General features: G+C 38.7%; 2 protein-coding genes across 2 annotated transcripts; one reads left to right on the top strand and one right to left on the bottom strand.

Annotated features, from left to right (window-relative positions):
• The first annotated feature begins 16064 nt into the window (after window positions 1-16064).
• On the top strand, window positions 16065-18330 carry LOC133725969 (2-alkenal reductase (NADP(+)-dependent)-like). Its single transcript, XM_062153395.1, has 5 exons — window positions 16065-16361; window positions 16707-16890; window positions 16974-17140; window positions 17234-17316; window positions 17543-18330. Exons 1-5 carry the CDS (start codon window positions 16095-16097, stop codon window positions 17919-17921), a joined length of 1080 nt encoding a protein of 359 aa, XP_062009379.1. The 5' UTR covers window positions 16065-16094; the 3' UTR covers window positions 17922-18330.
• A 1809-nt stretch (window positions 18331-20139) lies between these two features.
• On the bottom strand, window positions 20140-21627 carry LOC133725286 (putative F-box/FBD/LRR-repeat protein At4g03220). The gene has a single exon (XM_062152497.1). The coding sequence runs from the start codon at window positions 21625-21627 to the stop codon at window positions 20140-20142; it is 1488 nt and encodes a 495-aa protein (XP_062008481.1).
• Window positions 21628-26476: the final 4849 nt, after the last annotated feature.

Raw genomic sequence — 26476 nt, 5'->3', positions numbered from 1 at the left:
TGTGAGTGGACCTTTGATTTTAAATGATGCATGCAAATATTTTCCGAGTTATTGATTTATTGATTTATCGTTTCATTTACTGAGCATATATTTTAGTTTCGGATTATAATTTGATTTCGGAAATGAATTGGTTTCGGATTATAATTTGGTTTATTGATTGAATTTCCGTCATGATTTTCAAATATGAGTTTGCGATGCTCGGATTTGAATTTATGATTTACAATGAATTTCGACAAGTTATTTTCCGATGTGATTTCAGGAATTATGTATATTTTTATTCGTCGATTTTGTGATTTCTAGAAGATTTTTGAAAATGAGATTTTTGATGGAATTATTTTTATCTATTATTTACTCATTGATTGATTTGAGTAGGGCTGGCAAATTGGGCCGAAGCAACCGAACCAGCCGGATTTCGAACCGGCCCGAACCGATTTGGGCCGAAAACTCGGCCTGCCGACTTTCGGCTCGGCTGAGCCGTACCGATGGCTCGTATTCGGCTCGGCTACGGTATGAGATTTTGCATACCGTCGGTATACCGTACCGACTGTATACACGTATACATACCGAATAATATACAAAATATTTATAACTTTGTAAAAGGTGAGCTTCGAACCCCTCACCTCTTATACACCAACCCAACTCCCGACCACTTGAGCAGAAGCTGCTTTTAATATATTATGTACATACTTTCTATTTATAGTTTCTTAAATGATAGATTAAACAAAACAAAAGCTCCTTTTCTTATTTCTCTCTCTCTCTCTCTCTAGTCTCTTCTATCTTCTCCTTCGACGTTCTTCATTCTTCTTCTTCTTCACAGACCTGTGGCTTTGCTTAAGTTATGCTTCATCTTCTCAATTTTTTTTTCTTTCCTCCACAATCCCCATCAAATCAACATCAGATCATCATCAGATCATCCTTATCTACTCAGATCAACATCAGATCATCATCAGATCAACATCAGGTTCATCATCAGATCATCCTCAGATCCATCTTAAGATCATCCTCATCTAATTAGTAATTACCATATCTTCCATTATCAAATCAACATCATCTGATCATCCTCATCTCCAACATCATGAATCTCCAGTGGAGGAGGAAGAAAAAAAAGTCTCAAAATCATCAGATTTCAGACATGAATCTCCGGCTACAAATCCACTCAAAACCGAACTATGCCAACCGAAATCTCGGCTTGCCGACAGTCGGTATACCGACTATGTCGGATCGGCGACGGTTTGAAAATCTTGATACCGACAGAGGTCGGTTCGGCAGTGGTTTGGGGAAAAATGGATCGGTTTAGTACCGAATCCAGCCCTAGATTTGAGAATATCTTAACGTGTGGGACACGTCATTGATTTATTTGTTTTCTTATGAGATTTTCCAAGTATGGTTTGGAATTGTACTCGTGACTTCATTTGTGAGATTTTGGGAAGCTTTACTTGTTTTCGGTTTTCTATTGTTTTTCTTCACCATACCTAGGTCGATTTATTTAATACTCCTCCTCACGTGGGTTGTAGTCGAGAATATTAGTTCTCCTCCTCACTTACTCTGTTTTTGTGGGTGGTAGTCGAGCCTAGAGCCTGGGAGGCTCATTTGTCGTATGGTGATTCCTTCTTCCCCATACTCTACTATTACTTGATTAGCGGGGCTAGTCCGATTTCTCTTAACCAGCGGGGCTGGTATGTTTTCACGAGATTTCGAGTTTAAAGAAATATGGTTTATAAATGGTTGCATGCATCGAGGTTTTGTAAATCATTCAAATTGTGGGAAAGTGTTGAAGCTTATTTAATTAAATTGTCTTGTTTATTTATTTTTGTCCACTCACGCTAACGTGTTTTTCCATACTTTCCCCTAGGCCCTTCGGTTTCAAATGCCCAGTTTGCAGACCAGATTAATTGAGGTCGGGCGTACATGGAGTCGAGGCATAGTCAACAGCACAGCTTCCGCATATTCATCTTATTTTTATTTTCCTTGTTTACCTTTTTGTATTAGAATTGCTCTGATAACCTGTGAGATTAATGCTTTTGTATTAGAATTGCTCTGATAACTTGTGGGATTAATGTTGTTAAGTTGAGACTTGTACTTGTGAAATGGGAGATGTTGTGATTTGGGGGAGCAGGGTAGCTCCAGGAGAATAATGATGATTGTTTAGATTTCTACAAGTTTTGGGTAGTCCATTTTTAGGGGTGACGCTGCTGAATTTTCGATAAAGTTATTTCTAAGGTGGGCCTCACAGGGCCACCTCGGGTTTCAGGGTGAAATCTGAGGCAGGTCCTATCACCTTTCTCATCTTATCCTCCAGCTTTCTAGGAGCCTTTAACCTTGCATTTTTTGGGAGACACATTCACTGACACTTTGTTCTCCTTAGCCTTATTTTTGCTTCCTCTAGTTTTTCCATGCTTCTTGGAAGCAGAGACTTCAGCAATAACAATGACTAATCCAATACTAACTGCAAGATTTGAATACCGCACCGCAAGGCTGAGCCTTGTTTTTTTTTTTTTTTTTTTTTTTGGAGAGGATTCAATCACCTCCTTCCTCACTCGTTGTTGGTCTGAAAGGGCAGTGCTAGGGTTAGGACTTGCAGCCTCAATCTCCCTGATCACCACCTTCCTCCTAGGCTTAGGTACCGTGACCACCCAAAGTAGCAGACGCTAAGGCAGACTGAATTATTGATGGAATATGTGTATTGAAAATAAGCTGAGGGTCAGAGTTCTGCGTTTGAACAGAAGCACCTTCCGAAGGAGCAGCAACCCTAGTTATAGCTTGCTTAAGATTCCGGCGCACTGAAGGATAACATGCCACACCAGGCTTGACCTGTAATTCCTCCAACAAGTCTTGAGCAGGGCAGCCCTACATGAATCAACAAGCCACAGTTTTGGCAGCGGCCAACCAAGTTCTCATAGAAAAAAAATCAAATCCAGGGTGACTTCGTCTTCAAGAGTAAAACTTCTCTGGAAGATAATTGGCCGCGTAAGATCAGCCTCCACCTTGACACAAACCTTACCTGCATAGAACTCACATTCATCCTTGTTCACATACCTTCCCAAAGAGCTAGCAATCATACGAATGCATCGATCATATTTAAAAGCCTGGGTGATCCCATTTCTTCACCTAGAAGCCGAGCGTAATCAGCGGCACATACTCGATTGGCTGCACCCTATCATATGGGCCAACACCGTCGGTTTGTATTCAAAGCTCCAACGCCCCCCTTTCATAATCCTAACTCGATCTGACCACGTATAGAAATAGAACATGTATCAACCACCATGATCCTGAATCTAATACGTGCCAAATAATCTCTACGCCCTTTTGAACATGCCTTTGCTGAATGAGCCATTCGTATATGCACGGACAGTTAGAAGCTTACCAACCAAAACATTCTGGGAACAGCAGAGACCAGTTCCTTTAGACGGGTGCAGGTCCACCGGTCCCTTACTATCCGCGAGCGCCATTGATGATGCCAAACACACAATCATATCGTCAACAGTCGACATCAGGTAGAAGAAACACGAGATTTTTAAAATAGGGTTTTTTGACTACTTTCCAGAGAGAGTGGCTAGGGTTTAGTCTAGTATATAATCTAGGCTATGATTTTTGGTTTATCTTCTATTAATCAAACAAAAGTTGCTTCAATTTGATAACTTAGAAAAATAAAATTTAGGAGAGTGAAATTTGCCCTCCCCTTTTTGTAAACCACACTCCTCATCTAATGAAATTCCCAATTTACCCCTTACATTATCTATCATCTTCTTTTTGTCTTCATCCTATCTGGCTTTCTTACTACTGCTGAACGGCCTGAACCTCTTCCCCTTCAATCTTCTCTGAAAAAATGTCTTATCTCTCCATCTTCTAAGACTAACCTTTCAAGAATTCAATTTAGTTCTTCCTAGTCAATGCTCATTCCATGCTAGGCAACTAAAGTTAGTTTCCAGAACTAAACCCACTTGAAATCGATCAATTCCCAATAGAGAGCTTTCTTATTCAAACTCTCTACATCCAACTTCTCTGTATGTAGCCAATGGCCAAGTCAATAGGTTAGGTTGGGAGGGTTTAAAGAGGAGGAACCTATAGCAAGGGTTAGGGGTCTGAACAAGAAAGTATAAGAAGGGAATTGATATGCTTATTTCTCTCTCGACTCTGCGACAATGGCGGTGGTTTCTCAACATCGTCGAAAGAAAAAAAATGTCTTGGAGCCCTGCTATAGATCTCGTCTGCTCCTACCCTTATCGGCTTATGGTTTTGCATCGCCGACCTTATCCAGTTTCTCCACCACTTCTTCACAATTCTTCACGCGCCATCTCATGCCCGGCAACTCAGTTTTCAATTGGCAACGTTAGCGAATTGAACTTGAGCAGCCAAATCGCGTCATCGTACCATTTGACTATTAGGCTCAACTACCGAATGCCGGCAATGAATAACTCGCTGGTGAGCATCGGAGGAGTGGAAAATGAATTGGTGAAGCCATCTTTGACAGCTTTGATCAAATCCACGGCTCACAACCAACGGCGAGAAAAAGGAAATAGAGAATGGAAGAACCAGATGCAAATAAGAGAGGAGAGTAGTCAGAAGGGTAAATGTGGAAATAAATATATTAAAATAAAAATGAGAGTGTGTGGTTTACAAAAAGAAAAGTGTAAATTTTAGTTTATGTATAAAGTTATCAACCTTAATATTTCAAAGCATATCATGAAGTCTTCCCCACCAATCAATATAATGGATTGATTTCTATTGCACTATTATTTTGGCTTTTATATATGCAAGTGACAACATTTCTCTTGGACCAAATCATGCAGAGGAATTAATTAGAGTTAATAATTTATTGAAAAAGAAATTTAGAACAAGAAGATGTAGAAGAGGGATGGATAGTGCCGAATGGTTGCGATTGAAAGTGAAGGGGCCAACTGGTATTGTCTGAGGGTTTGCCCTACAACGTCGCCTTCTCTAATAGAGTGATGTCCTTTTCAAGTCCCATTTAGGAGCGACTTTTCCCACTCCCTTCAATTTAGATTAATGAGAATTAGGGATGAAAGTTTTGGACCCTCAATCTCTTCTTATGCAAAACTTTTTAGTTTTTCACAAGAAGATGATGTGCTGAGCACAGGACATATATATTTTCTGTCTATGCATTGTATTCTTTTTATTTTATTTATTTTATTTATTTTTTTATTAAGGTGATCTAGCTTTCAAGTTCCAAAAGTTATTTAAATATATTGTTTTTGAAAATTCTAAATTAGTTCTATAGATTCAAATTTCTCCTTTTTTATCCGTTTTCTAAGTGTAGAGTTAATCGAGTCACATATGATTCACTATTTACATTTATTATTTTGGGACGTCCTCTTGATGCTTTTTGTACTCTGGGGTTAAGACTTTATGTCCCCCCTTGTATTCGACAGTTTCATTAATTAAGGCCTAAGGGCAGCCGCACTAGCCATTCTTTCAAAAAAAAAAGAAAAAAAGGAACATGATATTATAAAATTATTAAAATTTGATATCCATATCACTTTATTTGTATGACCGACTTTTGAAAAACCCGTCTTCTAAAATCACATCCAAATAGTTTTGATACTGGTGTAGTTAGAGGATTGAGTTGTCTCATTATATTTGAAAATACCCTAACTTTAGAATATGAAATTTCTATTAATGTCAAAAATACATAGCTCTTTATTTGATTTTGTAGTTTCATTGATATTAGGCAGCCGTCAATAGTCCAAAGTTTAGTAGCAAACCTCAAGTAAATCAGCTCGATGAATTTATAAACTACAACCTCTCTGGTCGTATGAAGTTGTTTGTAATCCCAGTCTATCATTTCAAGAGACCTAATTTACCAATACGAAACTAATGTAACTATAATTGATGTATCCAACTACCCATGGAGAACAGTGGAGAAGGGTATTACAGAGAATTCCAGACGTAACGTAAGACCTTGAAATTAGGGATGGCAATGGGGCGGGTTGGGGATGGGGATCACAATACCATCCCCATCCCCGAGGTCATTTTCCACCCCCATCCCCGCCCCAATTCCCAATAAAAATATACTGGGGATTCCCCGTCCCCATCCCCACTGGGGACTAAGCCTCCAAACCCGCCCCAAATCCCCAATAAGAATTTAATAAATAAAATAATTTTTTTCTTATATTGTCTTTTTTAAAATCAAAATCTACAACAAATAAAATTAAAACATGATTAAATTCATAAATCATAATTCAGTGAGTGCAAAAGTAAAAAAAAAAACTATTAAAGTAAAAGTGTAGCCATTAAAGTAAAGTAATAAATGTATATATTTGTGATTTATATAATAAAAAATAAATTTATATATATATATATTATTGGGGCGGGTTTGGGGATGGGGATCACAATACCATCCCCGCCCCATCCCAAATCTTAGATAGCGGGGATTGGGGATCCCCATCCCCATTCCCCATTTGTCCCCGAATTCTCCCCCCATTAGGGGCGGGTATCCAATGAAGCTCCGCCCCGCTGGGGATTTTTGCCATCCCTACTTGAAATTAAGGTTTTGAGGTTGCGGGTCACGAGGGACCACGTGCTAGTCTCCGGTGGCTCGGGGTTTGCATGGCATACTATTCTAGGGTTTGTGGCTTGTTTACGAGATGGGCTCCTCCTTTTAACGTATATTATTTTTGTGATTAATTTAGGGAAAAAATAGGAATCAATCAAAGTCCATCTAGTTAATTTGGAAGTATACGACTACAATATGATGTTGCATCATTAGTGAGAGACTGAGAGTTTGAGAGATGAGCAAAATTAAGGGTTTAGCGTACAAGTTAGTAGGCCTCACGTGCTCGTGTTCTCTCTGCCTCCTCCCCCTTTGTTTTAATTTCCAAAGATGGCTTTGTTTAATAGAGCTAGCTTTGTCTTGTAATAATTGTCAGGGAATGGAGGAGGAAGAAGAGTAAGAGGTTGGTGCAATAGGAGTTGATGAACGTGAGCAACCGTGGCGTGGAATCGAAACATAGGTGAGTATTCTAGTTTAACCCAACGTGGAAGTCTCTCTCCATAGTCTCTCGATATATGTATCCGTCTTAACATCAAATATCTATGGTATTTAATCTATTTAGCCCTTTATTTGGTATAAACAATTGATCAAGTGTGAGTTTTGTAGTTGTTCAGCTCCAAATCACTAAATATATTTGATAAATTATTGCTTAACATGTATTATTTTAAATTTAGCCGTATAGTTTTGAGAATGACAACTATCCATAAAGCCTAAACAATGAATAATAACTTAATTACACCTTAAGTAATATAACTACCGGCCGCAAGTATCTTTCGTGAAATGCATTGAGAGACCTTGTTTACATAATCATAATAATTACCCTAACACATAAATTATCCAAGACTTAATTTTAGTTACTTTATCAACACAACATGATTTAATTCCATTACCTAGTGCTCTTTAATCCTTTTCGTACTTAGTGCCCTAATTCTAATGTGATCGAGGCGACGAGGCGTACCCTTTAAGTATAAAATAGCTAAACGTGCATCTGGTAATTACAAACTAACAGATATAATCTGTAATTAACTATCATATACTCTCGATCTTAAGCTTAGTTGAGATTATATAATTCACACAATAAAAAGGTACATCGATCGTACCATTCATATAGACATGTACGTCCGTAAACATAATTCCAATCAAGATGCTCTCACAATTTGTATTACTCTTTTCTTTAATTACAAACTCAGAGAGTTCCATATTACTATCATCAATATATATTTCAAATTGTTAGAGAGAGAGAGCCAAACTTTGTACTCGTGGTCGTGAATTTAAATTGTTTTCAAAATTGCATGTCAGCTACCAAAGAAATAGCAATAATTATATATTGTTTTTTTCTTGGGTCAATGGTAATAGTTTAACTCCTACGATCTGTCTAATTCCAAGTGTATCGAGTTGGCAAAACAAATAAAAACCCTAATTTTCTTTGTGCCACTTGAATGATGTGTCCCCCTCGGGTTTGTTTAGGATAAAACAAAAACAGCATGACATGCATCCATTCCCAATTTATTCCCTTTTAAAAACCAGCAAATAATTAAACTAATAATATTCAAAACTTTTAATTTCAAAATGTAAAAGGAGATCTGGTTTCGAACCCTACTCACAGACGACTATTGAAATTGAATATTATCATATTCTGTGTAGGCTTGATTATTAATGTTTTTTTGAAAAGGGGTTGGTGCGGCTGCCCTCAAGTTTTGATTAATGAAATTGCAGAATATAAGGGGGGACGTAGAGCCTGAACCCCAGATTACAATAAGCATAAAGAGAACACCCTGGAATAATACAAAGACTCTCTACAAAATCTATGTATTCTAACAAGCACCAATTAGCAAAGAGTGCACGAATGTTTAATTAGACGCAAATTTTAACCTCTAGCTTGACTTAATAGCATGACACAAGAGTCGGATCTATTCAAAAAAAAAATTATGGCATTATCAATTTTTTTTTTGTTTGATAGTCTTTTCTATCTGTTTGAAAGCGTTAAGCGTCATGCATGTCTGATCCAACAAAATTAGGAACTAAATAATTAGAAGCACTGTATGACTATTTTGCATCTTAGTGTTAAACTTTGATGCAATTATTCTTACGATCAAGCTTATATATGGTTTAAGACCCTAAACCCTAAAATCAAACTTATGTCGTTTTAGGCCTTCATGCGCTTAATACAAGTCCTAAAGCTTACACCACCTCAGGTTCATTAAAGTTTTTTTTTTCTTCTTGAAAGTACTGGAATATTTGAAAAAGGAAAAAAAAAAAAAAACAATGAGATTGTGATCAAGAAACAATCACAGGTGACATATAGACAAACATCCTGTACATTTTTGTTTTGGCCAGTAAATAATGGGGAGACTATATTGTCCAAAAAGAAGAAGATCGAAGATCGAAGAAGTATATAATGGGGTGGGGCATGTTATAGGCAGGTAAATTTCCATACATATATAGCAAATGGATTCTCAGATTTCTCATTCAATTTATTTTCTTTGCCAGTTATTTGGTTTAATTTGTCTTATATTATGCATGATTGGTGGAGAAGTTCATGACGGGCTCCAAAGTTGTACAAAAAGTTTCACTGGTTTTGATTGACCCTTTTGAGAGGAAAGAAAGTAGTAATAATGGAATTCCAATCTGAGTAAATCAGTGAAAGCTTGTAGGGATGCAGACAATACCAAAATCATGGTACTTTGGTTTCGAAGAATATATCATTGCATCATGGTTTCAGTAAGATACCATTGGAAAGTGAAAGCTAGGTCCTCTTCATCATCAATCTATTGCATCCCCTTGATGATCTCAGACATGAAAATCCAAGTTATATTTTGCAGCAAGGTGATGATTAGTTACTGAGAAAACGAAGACCATCTGCTTTTTTGTTGCCTATATTTATTTAGGCTAGTCAGCAGTGGTAAGATTAATTTGGGCCTGTGCCAAGTCCATGGCAAATTTTGCTAGTCTCTAAGCACACAGTTATTTTGCCAAGTCCCAAGTGGTGTTTTGTTTTCCTTGTTTTTCTCTTCTTTTGCCTCTGATTATTGTCCTCAATGTTCAAATCGGTTTTTAGATCTTAGATCTGAATCTCTAAGATCTAGTCTCAGATTTGTTCTCATGGTCATTTTCAGTTTTTGTTCTGCCTTTGCTCCTCAAGATGTCCAAACCGTGAACAAATCTCTTTCTTCTTGTCTACCTTGCCCTGCCATGGAAGAGTTCGCACTCCTCTTCAACCACCTCTTCAGATCTCAGGTTTGTTTGCTAAGATCTATTTTGGTTTGGTTGTTGTTATCCTTTTATGCGAGATCTTCTCGTAATCGGTCAATTGGAGAATGCATTGCACCTCTGCCGACCACTCCTGGTTACCAACCGTCGCTCATGATTTCCGTCAGAGCTCCGGTGTCGAATCTGCTATGGCGGCTACAAGGTGGAGATGAAGAAGAAGCTTTGAATACGATTTGGGTTTTTTTGGACTGCTTAGGCCTTTTTGTTTTCGGCTGTTTCTTTTTTGTATTTGGATTTCTCTAGTCTTGCTTGTTCTGGCAGTTGACTATGTGAATCATGCTTTACAGACTTGTCTGTATTGGGCTGTGTCCCTTGTACTGTTGTTTGGCTTTGAGCCTTGTTATTTGATGCTACCTTTCGACCAAAAAAAAAAAAAAAAAAAAAAAAAAGCACACAGTTATTGAATAATAGGTTTGGTGTTGATTTTGTGTCTATATATATCACAAATGATTTTTTCATGATATGAGCATTTTTCGTGACATTTATAATGTTAATTTTTATTAATTTATTATATTTTCTCTTTATTTAATTACTTTTGTGTTTATTAGGTTTTTCAGAGCAAATATATAAAAAGAATAAAATACTGTTTACTCCCTATACTTATAGGGTCTCGACGTTTCAATTTCACCTAAAAAGTCTCTGAACTTTCCAATTTCACCCAATTGGTCATTGCCGTCAACTTTCAGTCAAAAACTCTGTTATCTTGCTGACGTGGCACTCATTCAACAGTAAAATGACTATTTTACCCTTACTGACCAAATTTTTTTTTTTTTTTTTGAAACAAAAACTTTTTTTTTTTACTCTCTTTTCTCTTTTTTAACTCTCTTTTCTCTATTTTTTTAATTTGTTCTTTTTTTTTTAACTCTCTTTTCTCTCTTTTTTTTTAACCCTCTTTTCTCTTTTTTTTTTTTTTTAAATTTGTTCTCTTATTTTTTCCTACTCTTTTTTCTCTTTTTTTATTTTTTATTTTTTCCTCTCTTTTTTTATTTGTTCTCTCTCTTTATATATATATATATATATATATATATATATATATATATATATATATATATATATATATATATATATATATATATCTTTCTCTTTTCTGTTTACCTCTTCCTCCTCTCTACTCTTTGGCCTTATTTTCCTCCTCCCTGATCGCAGCTCCAGTTTTCGGCCACGCCTGGAAGCCGGAATGGTCGGGTTCTCTTCCCTTCAGATTCCGGCCCCTTCGTGGTGTCGGAGCTATATCAGAAGCTTTCTCTCGACGTCAATAACGTTTCTTTGGTGTTGGTTTGCTGAGATGATGAGCCAATAGAGATTCGAAGAGGATTAGATATTTGAGTTTTCCTGCGAGTTTCCATGTTTTGGTCTATTTGGCTGTTTCTAATCGTAACTTTAGAGAGAAATGTTTGAACAGTTTTGGCATCGAAGAAAGGGAGGTGGAAGGTGCATTGATTTTATTTAGGTGTGCTCCGATTTGGTTTGGAACCGCTGTATGGAGAGGGGTGATTAGGAGAGGTGGTGATGCTTGCTGGCATGACGGGGATGATGGATGGATGGTGGAATGGCCAGCACTTGCTTGGAGCGGTGGGCACGCCAACGGTGATTAGGAGAGGTGGTGATGCTTGCCGAAAACTGGAGCTGCGATCAGGGATGAGGAAAAGAAGGTTGAAGATCAGAGAGGAAGAAGAGGTAAACAAAAAAGAGAAAGAAATAATAAAAAAACAAAAAAGAGAGAACAAATAAAAAAAAGAGGAAAAAAGTTATAAAAAAAAAAGAGAACAAATTAAAAAAAAAAAAGAGAAAAGAGGGTTAAAAAAAAAAAAGGAGAACAAATAAAAAAAGAAAAAGGGAAGAGAGTTAAAAAAGAGAAGAAAAAAAAAATTTCGTTTCAATTTTTTGGGTCAGTAAGGGTAAAATAGTCATTTCACTGTTGAATGAGTGTCACGTCAACAAGATAACGGAGTTTTTAACGGAAAGTTAACGGCAAGGACCAATTGGGTGAAATTGGAAAGTTCAGGGACTTTTTAGGTGAAATTGAAACGTTAGGGACTGAAACGTCGAGACTCTATAAGTATAGGGAGTAAACAGTATTTTGTCCATATAAAAAAGAGATAATATGGAGGAAAGATGCGCAAATAAAGAAAAGCTTGAAGTCCTTGTCCAAGCAGTAGACCTTGATGGATCGAGGAGCCCAATATAAGGAGATGACGCAGCAATTTAGAAGAATATTCAGAAAATATTGTTGATGACATGGCACATTCTCATTGGACAAAATGATGTGGAGAAATCCTAAATCAATTAGAATATCAAGAAGTTGGCTTTCTCTACACCTCAAGGAATCTAAAACAAAAAAAGAACGAAAGAGGACTCAAGAGTTCTATAGAAGGTTGGAAAATCCTACGAGAAAAATTCTTACACGCGAGAATCAAGCAAGAAACCCGAGCAGAAGAAAGTAGTTCAACCGCCGCCGACCAGTCGAACATTCCAGTTGACTAGTCGATTGCCGATGATTTTCAATTCCATTTTAGGGTTTTTCTGTTTTCTTTGCTTATGACTTCTTTTGTGCTTTCAATTCAAATCATGTCTAACTAACTTTTAAGTGGTTAGGGGCTGCGAACCTCAATCATGATTGTATGCTATACTATGACATTTAATTAGTCTTTGTTTATTCAATTGACGAGAACCTAATTCCTATTTTTACATTGATGGAGATACTTGGGTGCACAGAGAAGGAATTTGGGCTTCTGGAAATTTTCTCTTAGGATGGGTATCCAAAGAGAAAATTTAGGGACACTGTGGGGGTGATAAACTATTTTCAGACCCACAATTAAGACGAATAACTCTGTTATAAGTATGATAGTGATTTCAACCATAAATAGGGGCAATGAGTCCAGCCATAAGTGCAGTCATGAAGACAGTCGTAAATGCAAAACTGATTGCGACCATTAGTACGATAATGATGTTTGCCATAAATGAGGTAATGATTGCATCATAATTGCGATAATATTCGCAACAGTAAATGCAATAGAGGTTACTGACTCATGCTCACCTATAAATAGAGGGCTTGACAACCAAGTAATCTATCTCATTCTGACTCATTTGACTACACTCAACTAAGAAACGTACTGACTTAGGCATCGGAGAATTTTCTGCAGGTACTCCCCTTCATCTTCCAGTCGACGGTCAAACTCCAAGACAACGCTAAAAGGAAGCTTCTAGATCATTCTTGGTCAGCTCCCGCTCCAGTCTGTATTCATTGATGAGTCAAAATCCTCCTCAAAATTTTTCATCACCAACAGAAGGTTTACTGAGAGTGAGGTGGGGTTTAAGCATAGATGTCCACCCAAAACCTATACACCTTCAACTGCAAATCAGCTTCTAAAAACGGTTCATCTTAGAAATGTCGATGTAAGAATTGGTGATTTTGTTCCATTGTGTTGTGTTTAAGAATTGATTTTATGGATAAGGAAGGTTTGTGTTTTTGAATTTCATGTTGGTTTTAGAAGACTAACCCAAAAAGGCAAATATGGCTCTCAAACTCTCGCCCTCGCTGCGGGGGTTTCAGTTGCTTGCAAACCCTAGCCGCCATGGCCTGGGACTCAATCATCGGCAGACGCCGGCACAAAGCAGACAATCATCATCTGCCTCTCGCTGTCTTAGCGCAGTAATCCAACATCTCTCTGCAACGAAGGATCTTTCAGTCTTCCCCTTCAATGCGTCGCACCAGGCTGAACTCCAACCGGATAGCGATGTCGCTGTTGCCGGCCTCTCAAGGTGGCAATCGAGGATGAAATCAGGTTGGATGCAACCACGGATGGGGCCATTAATGGCTTCTGACAATCGCGAACCTGCGAATAAAGGGATGATCCGGATCGTCTTTGATACGGGATGGAAGCAGAGGAAGATGATCCGATCTGAGGATATAGGTGGTATTATCCATCAAATCGGCGGTATGGCTGTAAGCATTGTGTCACGCTCTGTGGCTGCGGAGGTAGGGGAAGCAGTGGCTGGATGGTTACGTCGTCTGGTTCGTGCAGTGACGAGACCTTCTGTGTCTCGTTCGAACCCAGAGCCGGCGAAGTCGAAGGCAGGAATTGGTGGTGCAGCCTGTGGAGGGATGCCCAAATCCGGTTGGGTGCCCAGATCAGTCGTATGGCCCAACTCGCTTTGGAGGCCCAATTTTTGGGTGCCCAAACAAAATTGGGTGCAAAAACTTACTCCGAATTTGAAGCTCAAAGCTCTGGGATCTAATCCTAGGGGGTTTCGAATTTGGGATCCGGGAGGCTGGACCCAGCTAAACCTCCTAGTCCTAACTTGGATGGCAAGAAGAGATTTTAGTTTCTTGTTGAACTATGCCTATGTACTATGTTCTAGTTTTTTCATAGTTATAGGCTTGCTTTCATTTGCGAGCATTGATTGTCTAATGTGTGGTGCTAGCATGCCACGTCCTAGACTTGCCCACAGAAGGCAAGGGAAGGTATGTATCCGTGCCATTCTGGCTTGAGTTTGAATGAAAGTTGTCTTGTTTGATTCAAAAAGAAGACTAACCCATTGTTGTGTTGATGCTTTTATTTCATCGATCACATTATGTTCATTTGTGATTTTGAATTTTGTGTGTGTGAGATTGTTTATAGGGAACTACCCTAATTGGTGATGAATGTGGGATGGGTAGAGGTGCTTCAGACTTGGGAACTCCAAGTGTGCCTCCCATTTTTCCTAGCTTAATCGGAGGGTTTTTTAGACTAGTTTCATGTAGAGCATTGGAAAAGTAGTTTCGCTTATTGTGTAAGAAGTTGCGTTCACAAGGAAGAGGAGCAAAATTTACCAGCACTTTGTATTTAATGGATCCCTGAGTGGTCTTGTTGTGAACTGCCGTGTTGTATGAGGAGGAGTGAAGGACTGGTCAGGATAAGGAGTTGTGTGAGGAGTTGAGGTATGGACCCAAAGCCGAAACTCTGGAAACTCAAATACGAAGTCATCAAGGCGATCAAGAAGAGGTATGGGCCCAAAGAACATGGTGCCTGTGGAGGCGAAGCAGCGTTGAACTGGTGGTTCCTATCTTGAATCTGTGTTTTTGGGGTTTTGGGTTTTCAAGAGAAATTGAAGAGGTAGGGATCAAAGAGCAAGTGCAGAGAAATTGAATGTAATTTCATGTTTTAGTTTTTTTTTTCCCTAAAGGTTATTTTGAAAATTTGCCCTTCCTGTGGGTTAAAAAGTTTAAAAGTAGGCCCTCATGTCCAGGCTAACACAGCTTGTGACGTCATGATTGAAGCTAATTCTGGAATTTGAACCCGGGTGATAGAAATTGAAAGTACAGGGATCATCATGATTAAAAAAAAAAAAAAAATCAGGGACCAAACTAATGTTTGACCCAAAGTTTGTGAGAGTAAACTGAATTTAGTTTTTTTTTTTCGAACATGCCATTAACAAACTGTTTAAAAAACTCTGTGTGTGTGTGTGTTTTTTTTTTTTTTTCCTCAAATAAGAAAAAGCTCAATTGACATGTGCAAGGGGGTAGTATATTAGAAACCCTAATGCAGCTCTTTAATTCATCGTAACTCATTTCTCAATTTTCACGACAACAACCTCAATTATCAACCTTCAAAAAGAAAAAGATATTCCGATTGGAGATAGATTTATGTTTACTCTTATGTTACTCTAATTTTATAAAATTTAAGATTTAGTTATTTTCTTAATGGGTTTTAAATAACACGAAACTTAATTATTTGGTTTTGGTTTTAGCATCCTTCATACGTTAGTTTAACGTTTGTTATCGTGTTCCATAATTAATATACAAAATTAACTTAATACGACATAAACATGACACGATATAGTCTTTTTTTTAGGTCTATTGGAGTGATCTTACGACAGTGTTAAAAAAAGAAAAAAACAGGCGAATAACAAATAAACTTGGTACTCTTACAAAGTTACATTGCTTTGTATAGTATTGTGATCTTACTTGAACCTCTTGACACGAAGTATTTTTCGTAATGCGAGTTGCATTACATCTATATAGCCAGAGACCAATTAGCTATTGGTCTAATGCTAAGAGAAAATAACCAGTACTCACGTAAGCAATTAAGCGCATTCAGTCATTTAGTGTAGAACGTCTCTGAGGAGGCTCTGACTAATTAAAGGAAGGCAGTAATATATACTAACAATCTAACATGCATGCTATGTAAGCAGTTACGCTTGTGGAGGAAAATTATGCATACCACTGCATATATATGCTAGCCTATCTATGAATAATTTTCAATCTTTACGAATTACCGAAAGCAACTCAAGCTACAAAGATAGAGAAAGAGAGAGCTTAAGCAAGCTAGCAATGACGTTAGTGAGAAACAAACAGGTGATATTGAGGAACTATGTCACCACTTTTCCGAAAGATTCGGACTTGTATGTGACCAGCACTACTGCTAGTGTCAAGTTCAAGCTTCCTGCTCACACTATCATTACCACTTCAAAGGAACCAGCCGTCATAGTGAAGAACCTCTACTTGTCTTGCGATCCCTACCAGCGGCTCTTTATGGAAAAAATCCCAGGAGTCGACGAATCTACGTATAGTCAGCGAGTCTACTATACACCCGGCTCGGTAAGCACACCATCTTGTTTTCAGGGTAGCGAATTCATTTTGTACATAAGCACACACAAAATCAATGCTAAAAGAGTCGGCAAAGTATCCTATTATCAGATGAATCAGAGAATGTTATTTAATGCTCAATTATATCTTTTTATGGAGATGCATAGAGGGGATCGAAGATTCGAAGTCTCGATCTTGCACCAGAGGAAAGAGAAATACCATTAAATCACCACAATCTAATAGTTTATTGCTCAACTGTTGGAACATGTTTCCCCATTATAGTTCAATTGTGATCTAATTAGTGCAGACTCATGCATGATGAATTTAACTTAAGTAATATAATTCACGGAACTGCAGCCAATATATGGGTATGGAGTGGCTGAAGTGTTGGACTCACACCACCCAAATTTTAAGGCAGGTGACTTAGTTTGGGGGACTACTAATTGGGAGCAATACAGCCTTATCACTACACCCAAAAGCCTCATCAAAATCCAGCACACTGATACTGATGTACCCCTTTCCTACTATGCTGGAATTCTTGGTACTAATAAGTTTTTACATTATTTATGTGTATAGCCGATACTCCTACGCTGAACTAATCAATTTACTTTTCAATGGCTCTAGGTACAACTGGTTTGACCGCTTACGTTGGTTTCTATGAATTCTGTTCTCCGAAGAAAGGAGAAAATGTGTTTGTTTCAGCAGCAGCTGGTGCTGTTGGTCAGCTTGTTGGCCAAATTGCTAAACTAATGGGTTGTTATGTTGTTGGAAGTGCTGGTACTAAGCAAAAGGTTATTATAATTAATAAATCATCAAAACTATATTCAGAGTAATCGTTTATAAGTTCATTACCTAATTCCCTTCCGCACTTATGGTCATGTTAGATTGATCTATTGAAGAGCAAGTTCGGATTTGATGACGCTTTTAACTATAAGGAAGAGAGTGACTTGGATGTGGCTTTGAAAAGGTAGACATATCTGATAGTGTTACATTTTTTCTGTCTTTAAGAGACAAGAAAAAAAATACAGGCGATGGAAATCTTTGGTGCCTGTTGGTACTTGGTAGTTCAAAACCTTAATCTTTAGCATTTTCAGTCTTGTATCCTCTATTTATTTAAAAAAAAAAAAAAAAAACTTGGGAACTGTTAGATTATATACACAATGTGATTCATAATTCTGTTCATTACCATGCAGGTATTTTCCTGAAGGCATTGATATATACTTTGACAATGTTGGCGGCAAAATGCTGGATGCGGTCTTCCTCAACATGAGTGTCCATGGCCGAATTGCTGGTTGTGGAATGATTTCACAGTACAATCTTGATCAGCCAGAAGGGGTGACCAATTTGATGCACCTTGTGTACAAGCGTATACGCTTCCATGGATTTACCGTTCGTGATCACTATCATCTGCATCCCAAATTCTTAGACTTCATTCTGCCTTACATTCAACAAGGGAAGATCGCTTATATAGAAGACATCGTTGAAGGCCTTGAGAATGCTCCAGCAGCACTGTTTGGACTTTTTAAGGGTCACAACATTGGAAAACAAGTAGTTGCAGTTGATCATGAATGATCAATGCTACATGATCAATCCGCTGGTCTGGTGCACCAACTATAACTGGGTAGTTATTTGAGCCAGTACTAATATCAAAAGCGGCTCTTGGTCCTAGAGAAGGCTATGCATTATCAGTACTATTAACCCCCACACATTTGATTAATCAGTGTAAAATAATATAAACTAAAGTTCGACATTTGGATTGCCGGAGCCTGCTGCCACAAACTCCCATCCCACCTGCATATATCAAGTTTAAGACAGTCTATTAGAAGTTTCTTAAGGTTATTGTATCAAACCCAATGTTTTAAAACGCTGAGGCGTAGGTCGAGGCGTTTTGGGGAGAGCCTCAATAAGGCGTTCTCCTTGAGGCGTAAGCCTTACGTATAAACGATCCATATATATGTCATTATTTGTCCCTCTCCAAGCATGATTTTTCTTTGTTGTTCTACTAGTACTAGAACTCATTGTGCATGCACTCCACATAGCATCCTATCAATTGCACTCTTATACATGATGATATCCCAGATTATAAATGAATAACATGACCAAACAACATGATAATCCCAGATTGCTATTATATATGACCAAAGCACATGATAATCCCACCACAAGATCACTGCAGCGATTGATTCAAACCTCAGCATCATATGAAGGTAATAATACTGTCTTTTTGTGTCCATGAATGGAGTCAGTCTTGCACCCCATATAGCAGAGATTCTGGGAACAGAGGAATTAAGATCAAACTTAGAAAGGATTGCTGCAATGAAACAGACCAACACTTTCTACTAGTGGTCTCCATAAAAGCCATTGATGAAGGAATATAACTGTAGAAGGATTACATACACAAACGTTAAACATAGATATGGGACCACGAAGAAAAATTTATGCAACCTTCCATAGACTGAGAATTCCTCAAATGTCATTCCCAAGTCCACTTCATCCAGCTATTTTACACAGAATGCAGTATTAGATTCACTCACCTCTTTTGAGTGGGAGAAAAGTGGATAACCACTTTCCTTTATTATGGTTGGCATGTTTCTAGTCTAATTGAATATATACTTGGAATGTATTAGTTCAGCAGTGGGTGGAGGTGCTTCAATTTTTGCCAAGGAATTGCATAACCAAGATGGGCCGCCCATAGCAGAAATGTGTGAAGGTCCTGTTTACTAATGCTTCCAATTGAATTTCATTCTGTCTGCTGAGCTGCAGCCATACTGCGCAGGAGAAAATTTCAGTACTTAATAGGGATAAACCACCAACAATATGTCAAGATTAGTAAGCAAAGATGAACCACAGTACAAGTAATACACCATCACCACCATTCAGTGCTTGGCTTAAACGAACTGGTAACCTGAACTTCAGTGATTGGCTTATTGCTCGCCTTCACACAAAAGCTTCCTGTTATACTGGTAACCTGAACTTCAGTGATTATATATCGTTCTTCTAGCTCACTAAAGTTGGGCCTGGTGCCCTGGTGGTATCATTCGTGGCAGGTCTGCTGCTAACCTGCTGGCCAAGTTATTGATGCAGAATTATGGGGTCTCTATTTTGGCCTGAACTTAGCTACTGGCTTGAATGTAACTGCTATATCCATTGAGATGGATTCTACTATATCCTAATTCACAATTGCAGAAGAAATGAAGGATAATCAAGATGATGAATTTCGAATTCCCGGCGTTTACACATCTACAGAGAAAATAATACTCGACTTTGATTAGTACCGAACCAAACCAATTTCCATGCATGTATGATCGGTTGCTAAAAGTAGTAAAGGACAGGACAGAAAACAGATTGAATCAGAACATGAGTATCCCTGACATCACAAATTCACAATACCCGCCGCCATCTGATTCAAGAAACGCATTCACAATAACTGAAGCAGCACTCATTATAGAAATAGAAGGAGAGGAAAATTGGAACTAACCATAACCTGGGAGCAAGAGAGCCAAGGAACCCAACAGAACTGCTAATTCGAGAAACCTAAAGATGCATCTTTGACAATATTCTAGGACAGTGTCAACTATACTGGGCACATCTTTGAAAACATACTAGATAGGCAAAAATTGTAATAAAATCCATAAGTTCCAACTGATTTGAATCATAAACTTTCTTCACAATTCAAGAATAATGGAATCCATACTATCGAATAAAAAAGAATACTTTCCATCTAGCATTTTAGCTCTAGATCAAGGCGCAATTCTACAATGCTACCTTTAAACCAAACTATTTAAAAGCTTCAATAGCAAAGAGTTGAGAATTTGACATATGCAGATGCCCGGCGGAAACTCTTTATTAAAGCAATGGTATCACTCAGCGAATTGGGAGGTAGACAACTTTTGCTCATATGAAAGCTAACACTCATTTTTTGCAGGTGTCTTCCATATTTGAGCACAAACTTTGCAAATTTGATTGCACTCTCGGGGATCATTTCACCAAGGCTAATTCTGACCACCTTTAGGTGACTAAGAGAGGGGCTCAAATATTGACCCTGAGTCTCCCAGTATTGTTCTTGGGTGCAATTGGCATCATCCAAGGATTGGTTGTTCCACTTGCCATTTTCTTCGTAAGAGTAAAAATAAATCTCGAGGGTGTGGACCACGGGAGAGCTCTTGAACAGGCATGCCATACCTGGGATATATCTTTGCTTTATTGGACTCCAAATTCTCAAGGTTTTCAGTTTCATAAATGAGAACGGTAGACCGCCGAATTCAAAATATATTTCTGATAGAATCTGGAGGTAGTCATGGGATATTTCGAAGTCTTCAACTTGGGATGAAGCGGAAAGAACATCGACAACACTGTTATTATTTATCTTCTTCGTTGTAAGGGGGGAACTTATGAAAGATCTTTTGAGCATAGGAAAGCTCTGGATCGAACACCTCTCAGTAATGCCTGAATAACGCCAAAAAAATGATTGTAGATTCGGTGCAAAAATGTTGATCCAACTTCCATTGATGCACTCTTGAAAACAAAACCAGACTCGCAACTCCTCCAGTCTCATTCCGGAGATGTCCAGACTATTTAATTCCATATCAAATACCCTTATATGTTTTAGGTTTGGACAGCAAATTTTGAGATCACTCCTTCCTCTACAGCGCTCTAAGTTCAACTTTTCAAGATAAGGGAATGAAGAACCAGAAAATAAATCCACACCCAAAGCACTACTATCCAAGAAATCCACACGAGTTAGAGACAAAGTATGAAGTGAACGGAGATAAGACCCGACAACATAAGACGAGGGAAACCCTAGCCATGCCTTTGAATTCCCACAGCTACTACTCCTTAATGAGTGGCACATGAGTTGACATTGATGCAAATCAGATGTGTTTCCAGAACTCAACCTGATGTCGAGTACAAGTTCCTCAACCCTTGACAAACAAGATTTGTTCGGATCCCCCCCCACTCTTGGCAAGGAAATTTTGCGGCATGGGTACAGTATATTATAGTTTTCTTCATGGCGAGCTAATATTGTGTTGATGATCCTTGTTTTTGTCTGGTGATGATCAGCTTCACTACCAGTAAAAATCTCGTAGAAGTCGATGATGGGATAGGAAGACCATACATCATTCCATCTTCGAGATAAGATAGCTGTTTGCCCAACGGATTTGAAAGGTAAGAATGAGAGTATGACATGCAATATATCATCTGGGAGATCACTGATTCTGTCAGCTGAAGAACCACTCTTTTGTTTACAGGTAAAACAGGTGGCAAAGATGTTTCCCATGGCAAGGTTTAAATTTAATACGTCTCAAAATCTAGCAACTGATAGAGCATTCACGTAGACCTAAAAGATGTGTTCTTAATATGTACGATTCAAATCCTTGACAAACTCTGAGAGCTCCATCAAATAAGCACTCAGTGCACTTGGTTATAGGGTTTTCTGACCCCAAGACGAGGAATACTAGGAATAGGAATCCATTAGGCTAGGCCGCTAGGGTTTACAAATCTATGACCAAAAATACAAAATCTAAATGGGCTTAAGTACTACCAAGTCGAATTGATATATGTGGATAGGGGTGGGCACAGGCTGGGATGGGCCGGGATACACATGAAACCAAACCCAAACCCGTTACTAATAACGGAATGGAACGGTATGAGATTGCTTTTTTGAAAATTGATCTTGCCCCAACCCAATCCTTTCAGTTTCGGGTTCATTTGGAATCATTCGGCCGGGTTTGGTTCCTTTCTAAATAAGACACTGAAACTCCATACAATCTAATCCTACAAAAGTTCATACAATTCCAAACCTGCATAAAGGGAGCTTCTATTCATACCTCTAAAGTTGGCATTTGGACCTCCCAACTTAATATACATCTAACTTACTTTTATAATAACCAATTTGCTATCAAGTCCTCCCTAATTTTCCCACAACGCCCATCGTCCAATAAAATCAATAAAAACTTCTTCTTTTTTTACTTTCTATTCATACCTCCAAAATCGGTAGTTGAACCTCATTCAATTGTTGAAGATTTCCCAATCCTATTTTACCCTTGATACAATTAAGCTGCACACGAAAAAAAAAAACGTCTCCAGTTGGTAAGTCATCACAGTGTTTTTCATTAAATCAATTGAATATAGAGGCAGGTTGGTATACTGCTATTTGAGATGTTTAGATATTACTCCAAATTCTCAACTAGTTTCTCAAATCTTTAATTAAACTGAGTTTTTGGATACAAAGTTTTCATGACTTAATTATGGTTTACGTACAGGTGCCCGTATATAAAGCGGTCATGGAATCATGGTGTTCCAAAGCCGGTCCAACATAATGATTCTTAGCTTGGAGAGAGACACATATACTAATTGCTTCAAGTTGGAAAAAAAAAAAAAAACGTAAGGAGCAACATAATTGGCAATGTACAGCTTAGAATTTTGCGAATTGCCTCATCAAAACGTACTGTCATAGAGGTAAGAAGAGACTTTTTTTTTTTTTTTTGCCGGTAAGCTGTGGCCTGTTAGTTATCTAGAATAACCGACATCGTGGAGGTCACATGGTTCAAATCTCACTAACATCATGAGAGGGGTGGGGTGGGGTTAAAAAACAAAACAAAAAAACTTTTCTTTCCTCTTTTGTGTTCTTATTGGTAATTTGATATGAGTTGACAAAGTCAACTGTAACTTGGAAAAAGAGAGAGGTCCAAATGCCAATTTTAGAGGTATGAATAAAACCTCCCCTGCAAAAATCTTTTTTTCTAATGACTAATCTATGTATAGTCCAATATCCCTACAATTTCAGACCTCCAATATCTCAACAAATTTCATATATACTACCATAAACCTTGCATAATTGGTCATTCAAAGTTCAACATAACCAGCTGCTCATCTCTTAATATTGATGTGGTCAAGTCTACAATAAAAATATAAACTTGCCCAAACAACCTATCACAATGAGACACATTAAAAATTTAATTTATGTTGAAAGATGTCGACATAATGTGTGCCTCTACAAACTAGGGTTTAGAGTTGTAATAGGAAAGTGTTCTAGGTATTCAATTGTATTCGGATTCTATTACCTTTTGTATACATTGTAACTCCCTATTTAAAGGGCTCCTATTATCAATAATAAACACAATGACAATTCTCCTACAACACGTTATCAACACGAGTTCTAACCCTAGCCTAAAAGAAAAACCCTAAAAGAAAACCAAAACTGAAGCAAGCCTGCAGCCTTCCTGCCGCAGTTCTCCATCCTTAGCCCCAGCCTCCTGCTGCCCCTACCTCCTGCCGCAAGTCCCCGCAGCAGCCAGCCTTCGCTGCTGCCCTTGCACAGCAGCCTCACAGCCCTGCAGCCCAGAATCCTCGCAGCCGTGGCCAGCTTGCCTAGCCACGCAGCCCCGCAACCCAGCGCGGCTAGCCCAACGCTCAGCAGCAGCCCATCGCAACCTGCAGGTCGTTGTCGCCCACGGCGTCTACACCCCGCCTCTACGACCTCCTCGCTACCCAGCGCCTCTGCTGCATCGCTTCTGATTTCGTCCGTATCAATTAGCCTCTGCCAGCGAAACGAAAAAAAAAACCCTAAAACTCACCACCACAAAAACCTGCCGAAAGCTCCCCTGCACCTTCCTGTTGCTGCCCCGTACGCGCCCCGCGCTCCCTGCCGTGCCCGCACACCCTAGCGACCAGCGCCGAAGCCTCTGCAGCCTGCCTTCCTGCACTGCTGCTGCCTGAGTCCGTGCACATCCATCTGCAGCCCGAAGCCTCCGCAGCCCAGCGATTGCCTTCTGCCAGCGAAAGAAAAAAGAAAAAAAAACCCAGAAAACAGAAGGAAGAAGAAGAAGACGCGTAGAAGAAAGAGGGAGAAGGAGTGGGCAGAAGAAGAAAAGAAGAGAAGAAAAAAAAGGGCAGCAGGCCTGGGCCGCGAAAAAAAAAAGGGAAGGGAGAAGGGCAGCCCACCAATTGCCAATTTCCGACTAGATTCTGGCAATCCTAATTTAGCTACACGCCTGCATCAACACGCGCGTGTATAAAGAATCGTGAAGCAAAGCTTCAAATTACCAAGTAAGTTTTTACAATCAAAGTTCCTGCTTTCATGTATTTTAAATTCTTTTATTTTCTGCAGAATATTGGAATATATGTTGCCAAATGGTTTTGAGTATTTAACAAAGCGGAATTGTGAGGATTAGCGCTTAACGAACTAAGAGTGTTCGTATGAACTAAGCGTGTTCATAATTAAACGAACTAAGAGCATCCGTATGAACTAAGAGTGTTCATAATGCTTGGACTAAGAGCGTCCATAAAGCATCAAATTGCGACCATATTAAAAACATCATTGTTTGGTCTAATCCAAAAGAGATTCTTGGAAATCGATTTCTTGGTAGCATAGCTCGGAAATCTTATTATTATTAGTTTTCGTGGAAGTTTAGCTCCGAAACTAATTCGTTCTTGTTTCACCCCTTTTTCAGGATGTCAAACTCGAACATACTCGATTTTGTTCCATTGGATTATGCAGGCAAAAGATACCTAACGTGAGCTCAGGATGTTGAGCTCCACCTTATTGCTCGTGACTTATTGCATACAATCCAAGAGCTTTGTCCTATAGAAACAGCTCCAAACCCTCAAACTGAGAAAGATATTTTCAGGGCACTTGCCTTTATGAAACGTCACATGGATAGTGACCTCCAGTTTGAGTTCATAAATGAGGATAGCTCTATAAATCTTTGGCAAGCGCTTCGCGAACGATATGGTAATGTTCATGACTCCATCCTTCCGAATACAGAAGCAGAATGGAAAGATCTTCGCCTCTCTGAATTTGACACAGTCATGCAATTTTATTCGGAAACCCTCCGCATCAAAGCAATGATGCACTTCTGTGGCAAGACGATCACAGAAGAACAATTGATTGAGAAAACCCTCAATACCTTCCCTCTCTATGCTATGAGATCCTGTGATTTATTTCGGACTCATATAAATGCAAGACGGATCACAAGTTTTCAACAGCTTATTGAAGCTATGAACAGAGATATTGATAGGCCTCAAGATGGCCATCAAGAGCATTGTCTCATGGCTAGAGAAAGTCGCCATCGACGTCATGATCCATACGATCGAAATGCTCGAGAAGGTAATCGCCCAAGGCGACAATCACGCGACCGTAGGAGCAGTGATTTTGAGGGAAGAAGGGTTGGAAACCATGGAGCTAACGTTGGCCATGGTCATCACTTTCCAACGCCACTGGTCCTAGGAACCATGCAAATTGTGCCAATGCGCCTCAATCAAGGGAGAATCCTCTTTATGGTGTCTATTTCTGATATGGAACGTCTGATCAATGGACCCGAATGTGCAATGTATCTAAGAAGGTAGCCGCGTCATGGTGATCAAGACATCGAGTTCAAAAAGGCTTTAAATCTGGCGATGAAGACAAAATGCCGCAGATTTTTATTTCGAATGGTCTTTTATTTTCCAAGAAACATGTAATGGCAATTATGCCTTAAATCAATAAATGACATTTTGTTTTAACTCTTTCTCACTTGGCTCACCTAATTAAGTATGATGTCTATGAAAGTAATTGAGATTAGTGTTACTTAAGAGAGCCTCGCTCCACCGACATCTCTTCCAACTTTCCTGGTCATATTTGATTGGAGTCACCGAACGGATTGAGTGACTACAATCTGTCTAAGTTTGACTTTTTGGATTAGACTTTGGTTAAGAAACTTTGATGTAATTATTGGCTATTAATAAAGTGTCGATTCTTTTACTTAATGTCTTGGACATACCTTAATTCGAACTTTATTTGAAAAATATAAAAGCCAATGGTTTTCATGTGGAAACACATTGTGAGAATGGACAAGAGTTCCTTTGCATCACTTCTAATGACTACGGACATAAACAAGTATTAGAGAAACTTATGTGTCACTCTAGTGGGTTGTATGCAACCACTATTCGAGTCATTGAATCCAACCGTGTCATGAGAGATGATTTATGGGATTCTGATACATATAGGCTTTGGCATGACCGTTTGAGACACCCAGGTCGTGACATGATGATCCGTGTATTAAAGACTTCACACGGACATCCATTTTTCAGAACGAAAAGAAGTAAGAACCAAGAGTTGGTTCAAGGAGCTGCACATGAACCTCATG

Source organism: Rosa rugosa, chromosome 1 (genome assembly GCF_958449725.1).
Source record: "Rosa rugosa chromosome 1, drRosRugo1.1, whole genome shotgun sequence".
NCBI lineage: Eukaryota > Viridiplantae > Streptophyta > Magnoliopsida > Rosales > Rosaceae > Rosa > Rosa rugosa.
Note: the sequence above shows the minus strand (reverse complement) of the source record. Positions and strands in the feature narration are given on the sequence as shown.